The sequence below is a fragment of the Drosophila tropicalis genome, unplaced genomic scaffold, assembly GCF_018151085.1.
Source record: "Drosophila tropicalis isolate 14030-0801.00 unplaced genomic scaffold, ASM1815108v1 contig_593, whole genome shotgun sequence".
Classification (NCBI taxonomy): domain Eukaryota; kingdom Metazoa; phylum Arthropoda; class Insecta; order Diptera; family Drosophilidae; genus Drosophila; species Drosophila tropicalis.
In genome coordinates this window covers 12,407,329-12,418,822 of record NW_027173070.1, presented here as the reverse complement: position 1 = coordinate 12,418,822, position 11,494 = coordinate 12,407,329, and the positions used below count along the sequence as shown (strand labels likewise).

Below are 11,494 nucleotides of genomic sequence, written 5' to 3'. Positions count from 1 at the left end.
TGCTCCGATAATGTCGATTAACCGATAGGCTTGCTCCGATAATGTCGATTAACCGATAGGCTTGTTCCGATAATGTCGATTAACCGATAGGCTTGCTCCGATAATGTCGATTAACAGATGGGGCGCAAAAAAGGCGAACTTGGCAACACTGGTTATAGTATACAGAATTTTTTCGAAAGTGGAGCTACAAAAAAACGGAGTGATTTTCTAAAACGCATTTAAAACTTAGTTAAAACTATAAAAAAATTTGTTAAAATTAAAAAAAATAAAGTAAAGTGTGTGAAAAAAACAAACATAATTGCAACTAAAAAGTTTTAGTAATTTAATTTCAAGTACCTGAGGTCAAAGCCAGACTTAGCCTTTGTCTACGTCAGCAGAAAAATTCTTTAAGAAGAAAACTCAAATTTCTCAACAAATAATGCATTTTACAAGAAAATATCAAAGTAAAATTACAAACTCTATGGTGGAAATTTCGTGGAATTATTCATTTGTTAAGGCCATGTCCAGATGGTATAAAGAAAATCAACGCAAAGGGTGCTCCAATGGCCAAGCCCAAGTAAGCACCAAAAAAACATGAACAGACAAGCAGCAGCGCAGTCAGCGTAGGCGTCCGCGTCGCATTTTTTCTCTATCATGCAACTGCATTTCTCTAAACCCTCCCTCCACTCACCCGTTTTGGAGTATACAGAGAAAACGAGTCCGATGAACGACGAAAACTCTTTGTCTCTTTGTTCTGCAGCAATGGAGAAGTGAAAATGGAAACAGAAGAAAAAGAAAGAGAATGGTGTGTATTTTTAGTTCCCTCTATCCATGTGTGCGTATGTGTGTGTAAATAATTACCCAACTAATGGATTTTTTCTTCATTTTTATTGGTTTTTCCAGATAAAGCTGAGTTATGGCTGAAGTACTTACTTGGCTGAGGAGTCACTAATGGCTGTAGATTGAGAAAGGCAGCGGTAAGTTAACCCTTGACCTGCAAATAGGTCAAACTAATTTGTCTGTTGAGTATAACAAAGAAAGTTATTCAAGTCTACACATATGTACAAACATATATGTATTATGATATTCGAATAGATATCATATTATATACATTTATTTCACTATTTATTTGATTAACTATTACATATGTAGCTATAATTTGAATATGATTTTTGACTAGATATCATATTATACTAAATGATAATAATTATATAAAATACATTAACTGTTAACAGTGCAACAAAAAACTTCAGTCTAAATGTTTTAGTTTAAGTCAACTTTTTTTACTTACCCAATGAAATTTGAACAAGGTTGGGTCAACTTTGATATTATCGGTGGCTAGAAAAGTTGTATACCAGAGCAGTCTAACCTCTTTAACAGGCCGACCAAACATATATTATCTCGATTCCACTCAGGACATGTGCCTATTCACTTTTTTGACAATATCTGATCATTCCTCTTTCGAATCCTCTGTCTAATTCAAATAGTTAAGGGGAAGCTATATTCGTATAGTATTTGTCCACAACTATTTTTCTTACCAACATCAATAGACATGAAAATTCCCAATATCATTTGTAAATCGTTTTTGATCATAAATGACACATTTGTCGGTAAAAAGAATCAACCCAGCACCAACTTTTTTGATAATTTGCATATGAATCAGTTTCGAATCCTTTTCTGGTCATCATTATAGAGACATATTCTGTAACTTGCGAAACACATTTTAGATGCTTTTTTGAATCGAATTTCAAACAATTTTTTGAATCGAAAATAGATTCGTAAATCTATATTTGATCAAAAAAAGCATCCAAATAATGCTAAATTATTACTTCAAAAATAATTTTCGCTTTGAAGATTGACCTCAAGCTGAAAAAATGCATGTTTTGCTAGTTTCAAAACTTATTTTCCAATAATTCTTTCTGAGGTTGAGCACTCCCGAGATATAACGAGATTTTTTGCTTATACTCAATTTTCAATAAACCGAAATAATACTTATAAACTAAAATTAGGCTTAAACCTTTCAAAGGTATTGGTTAGATATGTATGTATATTCCTGAATTCTATAAAGTTATTTGAAAGTATTTAAGACATTTTCAGCAGCTACATAAAGACATCATTATATTTAACATTATAAATCAATTGATATCTTTCAAATATAGCCAAATCATTTAATTCCTTACTTTCTTTGCAGTGTTTCCTTGTTCGATGTCCTAACTGATGGCAAAAACTGGCAGGAGGATTTGGTATTTATGACTACTATACTATTCTACTTGCTAGCCAAGCATATCCCAACAATCGCCTAACAAATCTACCAAAAAACAAACCACACACATACTAAGTATATCCACGGCTACGAGCGTAAAAGATAATCAGAGCGTGTATCATGCTAAACAACCATTACATTCTATATTTATATGCATTTCCCTATATCTAGTTGTGTAAGTGTCTTTGCAGATAATCATCATCCTACAAAAAACCAAACCAAACCAAACTACAACAAATCAACGCAACGCTAATAATCAATTCTCTCTCTATATACCATAAAATATATATATATATCTGTATACAACAAATTTTAAGAACTTTTTTGGATGGTGAACTTATGTTATTTCTTGATGTAATAAATTCCAGCGCCCAAATATCAGACTGCCTACGCCTGTGAAGGTAAGAAATTGACAATTGAATGCGAACCAGGCGATCTTATCAATTTGATACGGGCAAATTATGGACGATTTTCAATAACCATATGCAATGATCATGGCAATGTAGATTGGAGTGTCAATTGCATGTTCCCAAAGAGTCTAACTGTCTTAAATTCAAGGTGAGGTTAAAGAAAAGCCTATGCGAAAGTTTTGTCCACAGCATAAGACTTGCTTCTATTTTCTGTTTTAGATGCTCTCATAAGCAAAGTTGCAGTGTATTGGCTGCTACTAGCATGTTTGGTGATCCCTGTCCGGGGACTCATAAATATTTGGAGGCGCATTATCAATGCATTTCAGCAGCTCAAACATCGACGACAACAAATCGTCCAAGCCCACCGCCCTGGGTACTCAATAATGGGCCACCGATATTTGGTAATGGAAGTGGATTGATACATCCACCTAATAATGCGCCACCGCCGCCACGTTTACCCACGTTGTCGGGTGTGGTGGGCATTAATGGTAATGGTGGGATATTTAATGTGGCCCCATCTCCAGCAACACATGCCACGCCCACGATGGGCGGAAGTACAGCCACATTACCAGGTGGTAGATTAAAAGGAATGGCCACATCATCATCGACCACAACGACCAAGAATCCAAGTGGACGACATGATGGTTTACCGCCACCGCCACAATTGCATCATCATCATAATCATCATACGGATGAGTCTTTGCCACCCACCAAGGCGAGTGGAAAATTACCAAATGCTGCGAATAATGCCACAGCTCCTTCTAATACACGCATACTAACCGGTGTGGGAGGATCTGGTTCAGATGATGGCACTCTACTGACTACAAAAAGTTCACCCAATCGTACACCAGGAACTGCCAGCAGTGGTTCACCCATTACAAGCAATGGCAGCGCTGTGCGAACTATAAATAATATCAATTTAAATGCCGCTGGCATGGCGGGAGGCGGTGAAGATGAATCGAAACTCTTCTGTGGTCCCACACATGCACGTAATCTCTTTTGGAACATGACACGAGTGGGCGATGTTAATGTTCAGCCATGTCCGGGCGGTGCGGCTGGCATAGCCAAATGGCGTTGTGTTCTAATGAAGAGAATACCCACAGATTGGTTGGATGATGAATACGATGATGATCAACAGTTGGCCACCACAGCAATGCCCACAGCCGGAGATTGTCAGCATAATAGCAGCAATTGTGAGCCTCCAGTGAGCATGGCCCACAAGGTGAATCAACGGCAACGTAATTTTGAACCCACTTGGCATCCCCTCACTCCCGATCTGACCCAATGTCGTAGTCTTTGGTTAAACAACCTAGAAATGAGAGTAAATCAAAGGGATTCATCCCTGATATCCATCGCGAATGACATGTCCGAAGTGACTTCCAGTAAGACGCTCTATGGCGGGGATATGTTAGTTACCACCAAGATTATACAAACCGTATCCGAGAAAATGCTTCACGATAAGGAAACTTTTCCCGATCAGCGGCAACGTGAGGCCATGATAATGGAACTTTTACATTGTGTGGTCAAGACGGGCTCCAATCTATTGGATGAATCACAGTTATCCTCTTGGTTGGACCTCAATCCCGAGGATCAAATGCGTGTGGCCACCTCTCTGCTTACAGGCCTGGAATATAATGCCTTTCTGCTGGCCGATACCATTATAAGGGAGCGTAGTGTTGTTCAGAAAGTCAAGAATATATGTGAGTTAATTTTGAAGCCGACTCATAGTTCAAACTTATGGAAATTTACCTTTATTTTCAGTGCTTTCGGTGCGTGTGCTGGAAACAAAAACCATACAATCGAGTGTTGTTTTTCCCGATTCCGATCAATGGCCCCTCAGTTCGGATCGCATTGAGTTGCCACGCGCCGCTCTCATCGAGAATAGCGAAGGGGGACTAGTGCGCATTGTCTTTGCTGCCTTTGATCGCCTAGAGTCCATACTAAAGCCCAGTTATGATCATTTTGATTTGAAATCCGCACGTAGTTATGGTAAAAAGTCAATTGAACTAATATTTAGATTGAAAATTAAAGTTAATTCTCCAATTCTAGTGCGTAATACAGCCATCTTGGCCAACGATAGTGATGTCAATGCTGGGGGAGATATGCAACAACGTTTACGTATACTAAATAGTAAAGTTATTTCCGCCAGTTTGGGCAAAGGTCGGCATATACAATTATCGCAACCCATCACATTGACACTAAAACATTTGAAGACCGAGAATGTAACCAATCCCACCTGTGTCTTTTGGAACTATATTGATCAGTAAGTGTTTCACCATATATTCTTTTAATAACCTTTAGGAAAAATTAGAATTAGGTCGTAGAAACTAATTAAAATAGAATATAGAGGTCATATATTTTTATTTTGCAAGCTAAATAACTAATTATCTTTTATCTTTGCAGTGCCTGGTCAGCCAATGGTTGCAATCTGGTGGACACCAATCGTACCCACAGTGTTTGCAGTTGTATGCATTTAACAAACTTTGCCATACTCATGGATGTTGTAGATGAACATCAGCATTCTCTGTTCACCATGTTCGATGGGAATATGCGTATATTTATCTATATAAGCATTGCGATTTGTGTGATATTCATAGTGATTGCTTTGCTAACGCTGAAGCTCTTTAACGGAGTGTTTATCAAGGTAAGAGGATTAGGAGGAGGAGGTGGAAATTCCTCAACAACATTGCCACATCAGCAAAGGGCAGGCAGCAGTAGACGTCAACAGAATAATATACGCGATCAGACCCATGAATCTCTTACATTGACCACACCCATTAGTCAGGCAGCAACAAATGCAAATGGCATCAATTCAATGCAAACCAATACAAATTTCATACAACACAATTCCATACGAAATTCACATCGTAACAATTTGAATTACAATCTACAGCAGCTACAGCAGCAACAACAACAACAAGTTGTAGCAGCTGCAGCAGCTGCTGTTGTTCTATCAAATCATCAGCAAATGAATAATTTAAATTTGAATTTACATCCACATCATGTACATCATAATCAACAGCAGCAGCAGCAACAACAACATCAGCAACAACAAGCGGCAGCTGCAGCTGCTGCTGCTTCAATAGCTGCTGCTGCTGCATTGCAGCAACATGCAACGGCCACAAACAATTTGAATATCAATCATAATTATAATCTCCAAGGACAGGATCATAATCTAAATCAACAACATCATTATCATCATCCTAATCATAATCATCATCGGAATCCAAATCTAAATGTTGATGCCAACATGGATGATATACAATATAAGTGGTGGTGGTGGTGAAAAAATGAAATAGATATTGAGATTTATATATATATATACAAGAATAGGCTAGGCTGTGATATAGCTCAATAAGTAACTCAAATTGTTAAATCTCTAAGACATTAGAACAAGTCTTTCTCCTTTCTCTTTTAGTTAGTTTTGCATTTATTTATAGTTTACTTTAGTATATTAATAACTTAGTAATTTGTCATAATTTAAGTTTTCCATTTTTTTAGCATGCCTTAACACAACACCTTACTGACTTTTGTTCTCTTTGTTTGATTAACCATTTTGCTCATTTTTTTGTGTAATTAATTTAATTTAATAAAACAAATTCTACCAGCGAAATGTGACTAATTTTTGTGTGTGTTTTGTAATCATAGTTTTTTTTTTTTTTTTTGTTGTTGATGTTGTTTTATGCTTGTTTCGTGTCTTGTTCTTAATGTTTGTATATGTTTTTCCTTGTAATTGTAATTATATTTAAAATTTTTTTGTTTACATTTTTTTTCACCACCAACCAAAACAAAAAACCACTCAAAATTGTAATTTGTTATATAAAACTAAATTAAGAACTATTTGCGTCTCCGACTGCCGCCTGCCGCACGCCCCCTTTTGAACCACTCTTGAACTTGAACTGAAAACTGAAACTTTTCTTTTTCTGTCTATCAACTTTGAACTCTTTTTACTTTAGTCTGCGCGCACTTCCATCTATAGCAACATTTATATTTGCCTCTTGGCCATTGAGCTGCTCTTTCTGCTGGGCATTGAACAGACCGAAACAAGCATTTTTTGTGGTTTTATACCCGTTTTTCTACATTGCGCCATCTTATCGGGCACTGCCTGGTTTTGCTATGAAGGTAAGAGGAGATGGAGGAATTTTCCCAATAGATATTTAATTTGCTTTCCTTGTTAGCCTTTCATTCGTATTCAATATTAACATCGGATGAATTACTTTTGGAAGTGGATCAAACGCATAAAGTGAATTGCTATTACCTATTATCCTATGGCCTATCATTATCTGTGGTGGCCATTTCCTTGATTATAAATCCCAGCACTTATACTCAAAACGATTATTGTGTGCTAATGGAAACTAATGGCTTATTCTATGCCACATTTGTGGCTCCAGTGTTGTTCTTCTTTACGGTAAGTGAAATTAATTGGTAACACTTTCAAGTCGATCGCTAAATTGTTTGGTTTTTCTGTCTGATTTAGGCTGCCATTGGTTATACCTTCTTGTCGTGGTTTATAATGTGCAAGAAAAGTCGCACGGGCTTAAAGACCAAAGAGCATACACGTTTGGCCAGTGTCCGGTAAGTTGGAACAAAGCAAATGTCTCTCAATTTAAACTCAAATTTATCTACTTTCTCACAGTTTCGATATAAGATGTTCCTTTGTGTTCCTTCTCTTGTTGAGTGCCGTTTGGTGTTCGGCCTATTTCTATTTGCGTGGAGCGAAAATGGATGATGATGTGTCCAGTGTTTATGGCTATTGCTTTATATGCTTCAATACTGTACTTGGGCTATATGTATTTGTGTTCCATTGCATACAGAATGAGAAGATACGTAGGGAGTATAGGAAATATGTGAGACAACATGCTTGGTTACCGAAATGCTTACGTTGCTCCAAGACTTCGATTTCATCGGGGATTGTGGCACCACCTGGTGGTGGCGGTGGTGTCGGTGTGGGTGTGGGCGGAGTGATGCCACCCACAGGAACAGCCAAGAAATCCAAGTTACCAGAAGAAGTCTATGACCATGAGCAGCAAGAGCAGCATATGGCCATTACAGAAGATGCCATAATGGGAGCAACGTCCGATTGTGAACTGAATGAGGCCCAACAGAGGAGGACACTGAAGAGTGGTTTGATTTCGGGCACTTTGCAAGCAACTACGCCATCTGCCCAATCGGTTGGCGGTAGTCATGTTGTTCTGGAAAGAGGAACTCTGCGTTCCACGGGCCACGCCTCGCCAACAAGTTCAGCTGGTTCAACGCATCGCATATTTAATCACAAGCAGCAGCAGCAACAAGTTCCCGGAGAAGCTTATTACCATCAGCCAGATTACTACAGCTGGAAACAACCGGGACAGCCGGGAGGAATGAAACAGCAGCCACCCAGAGAATATTACAATCAGAGTGGTGCAGCCGCTTCATCGCCACAGCAAGCGCATGAGGTATTCTATTGGACACAGAAGCATAATAATCATCATGGCAAAAAGAAACGTGGCGTTGGAGGTGGAGCCGGAGCGGTGCCACCCTCACCAAGTGGTTCGCTCCATAGTCGTGCCACTGCCGCATCGCAAGTGTTGTTCTATCCATCGTATAAAAAGACCAAAGGAGGACAGCAACAATCCTATCCACATTATGCTGAAGCCTTGGATCCCCCATCATCAGCTGGAGCAGCGGCGTATTATCAACAGAGGCGACAGCAGCAGCAGCAGCAACAACTCTCCTCCGATGAGGAGCAAGCGGAACAGCATGCTCATCTCTTGCATTTGCAACAGCGACGCGCTGGCGGTGGACAGCAGCAACAACTGCCGCCACCACCGCCGCATATGGCGCAATATCAGCAGGAATTTATGCAGCGTCAATATAGAAATAAGCATTCCAACTGTGATCTGGGCATGGGCGATGCCTATTACAATCAAGGCAGTGCCGGAGCAGCAGCTGCAGCAGGGGCAGGCGGTGGATCATCCGCCGATGGTCCAGTATACGAGGAGATCCTAAGCAATCGCAATTCGGATGTCCAGCACTATGAAGTCGGTGACTTTGATGTCGATGAGGTGTACAACAATAGTGTCGGCACCGGGGTCTTTAATAATATGCGCGCCGCTGTGGCTGCCAGTGGAAATCGTGGCGGTGGTGGCTATGCTGGTAGCTTAAGTGGTGGCAGTGTTTCGTCCAGAAATCAACAACTCCAACAGCAGCAACTGCAACATCAGCAACAATTGGCTCAACAAAGATCTGCGAGACGTTGTGCAGCCGACAATGATGACGACGACGATGATGAGGAGGAGGAAGATGATGAGGAGCCAACTGCTGGCCAACAACTGCAAGATAACGTCTGTGATGAGGAGGAAGAAGAGGAGGATGATGAAAGCGATATGGATGATATGGAAATGGCACATGGTTTGCCCCCACAAAGTGACGAGCGTATGCGTCGTCTGATGGCGCTACAAGATGAAGATTTTCAGCGACGGTTTCAGTAAGTAGACAAATTCCAAATCCCTTATATTATAATCCTTAAATTCTATCTCTCATTTTGTCCTGTAGACGTCAGCTACGCAAAAACGGTGCCCCATTGGATTATGGAGCGGGTGTAGCACCACCAAATGGACCGCATAATCATCATCTGCATCATCAGCAGCAGCATCCCGAACATCAACATCAACAGAATGGTGCGGTTTTTGGGGTTAGCGGCGGCGTTGGTGAGGGCTCCATGCGTGGTGGCCGATTGGCGGTAAATGAGCTATTTGGCCATGGGCCACCACTGCCACCGGCCAATCAGACACCCGCCCAGAAGCGTCAGCAGCAACAGCAACAGCATCAGCATTTGCAAAAACTATCACCGCAGTCCACAACATCATCGTCGTCGCATACATCGCACAGTAATCCTATGCATCCTCCACTCCACTCCTCCACCTCCTCATCGCTTGTCCATCAGCAGCAACAGCAGCATCCTCAACCACGTCATCTATCGGCAATGCTGGATGAGAATAACACAGTACGCTGTTACCTAGAGCCGCTGGCCAAGTAAAGAGAGCGCACAGCGGAACGGAGGAGTAAACAGCAAACAGCTTAGGCAAAAATTATATAGCTTAGGTCTCCCACTTTAGTATTAGTCTTTAGTCGAAATAATTAATGGAGCATGGAGCATGGTACATGCTCGTCATCATGCTATATATATATATATATATATATACGTGCAGTGATTCGAGAATCCCAAATTGAAACCAACCAACAAGAAAGAAAAAACACAACAAAACAAAAATCAAGAAAAAACTTTATAAATGTATAATCTAGATCTTAGGCTAAAAGAAAAACAAAACAGAAAGGAAGGCAAGCTTAACCTAAACAAAAAAGAAAAAAAAAATTAACTTGCATGCATTATTTTATACCAATTTAAAACAAAAAAGAAATTGAATGTATGTACTGTATATGTATAATGTCACCACATGCCATTTTTAAGTAGTTTATCTATATATATACATATATATATAAATAAGTGTACAATATAAAAGCGGATTATGCGGCAATATGTCCATCAGTCCCAACAGAATTCCGATTTCTTAATTTTGTCAGTTTTTGAAATCGAAACACACACACACACAGAATTTGTTTGTTTGTTTTTCTTTTTATATATTCTAGAACTGAACCAATTATGTATTTTTATGCCATTTGTTATTGCAATATTTGCTATCCTTAGTTTTGTGTGTGTTTTTTTTTTAGAAAGCAGAGAAACAGAGTTAAAACCAGATTAAAGCATTTCGTCGATGTGTACATTTTCATCCGATATATAATTATATATATATATATATAGAGTTAATATGTATGTATGCTATAAGCACATATGTGTATGTATGTATGTATTTTTCTTTAGATTGCTTTATTATTTGTAACAAAATAAAAACTTAACTAAAAAACAAAACAAAAAATATATATAAAAACCAAAAATCGATTCAGTAACAACAAAAAAAAAAAACAAATGGAAACTTTACCTATCTAGCAATGAATGATTTCAAGCAAACCTCACTTGTTAACTAGGAACTAAACAAAAAAAGAAGAAAAATAAAGAGAACTGTAACAGAACAAAGCTAAAGTATATATATATATATATTTAATATATATATATATAATAAACTAAAACCAAACTGGATTCTGTACGACACTTTAAATAAATGAATAACAAGTAAAAAGTGCAAACACCCGAGAGATATTTCAGAACACATTATATAGAAAAAGGCACAAAAAACTAACTAAAAACACGTCCCCATTTCCCTACCCTTTCCTGACAGAGACATTTCTTTAGCAAAGATTACTAAACTTAAGCAAACAAACTTGAAAAATATATAATAGAGTAAAAACCCGGATAAAAACATTGTCAACACAAACACAACAAAAAAAAAAAATTGACAAATTTGAAATAAATGTAAATGGATTAATGTAGAATGAACGATTCACTTGGGCATAAAGTTGAATGATTTTGCATTGAGATGAGGATTGAATGTAAATGATTTGAATATTGAATATATAGTGTTGCGTCTACTGGAACAGGAAAATACATAAATCTGAATGTATATTGTGTCTCTTTATGTTTTCTTTTTTTCACACTTTTTTTCGCAAACAAATAGGAAAACTAAAACCAAACAAAAATTTTCGCCCCAAAGTAAAAAAAAATGTTAATGTACACAAACTTTTCTAATTAAGACAAATAAACAAATGAAAATGGAAATTCCACGTCGTCTTTACTGGAATTTGTTGGAATTGAGTTTAAAAACTTTTGTTTTTAAAGAAATATGTTTTTTTAATCAACCAAAGCGATTTGAAAATTAAATTTTATATTTCAAAACGAAAACGCTTT

The 11,494-nt window shown here is 38.2% G+C and overlaps 1 protein-coding gene across 1 annotated transcript; it reads left to right on the top strand.

The window, feature by feature from the left end:
• The first annotated feature begins 258 nt into the window (after nt 1-258).
• Nucleotides 259-11,365, top strand: Cirl (Calcium-independent receptor for alpha-latrotoxin). Its single transcript, XM_068289929.1, has 13 exons — nt 259-784; nt 883-956; nt 2,171-2,222; nt 2,611-2,800; nt 2,872-4,352; nt 4,414-4,641; nt 4,702-4,915; nt 5,056-5,296; nt 6,609-6,774; nt 6,831-7,060; nt 7,130-7,227; nt 7,289-9,118; nt 9,187-11,365. The coding sequence occupies exons 4-13, from the start codon at nt 2,766-2,768 to the stop codon at nt 9,668-9,670; spliced, it is 5,007 nt and encodes a 1,668-aa protein (XP_068146030.1). The 5' UTR covers nt 259-784; nt 883-956; nt 2,171-2,222; nt 2,611-2,765; the 3' UTR covers nt 9,671-11,365.
• The last annotated feature ends 129 nt before the right edge of the window (nt 11,366-11,494 follow it).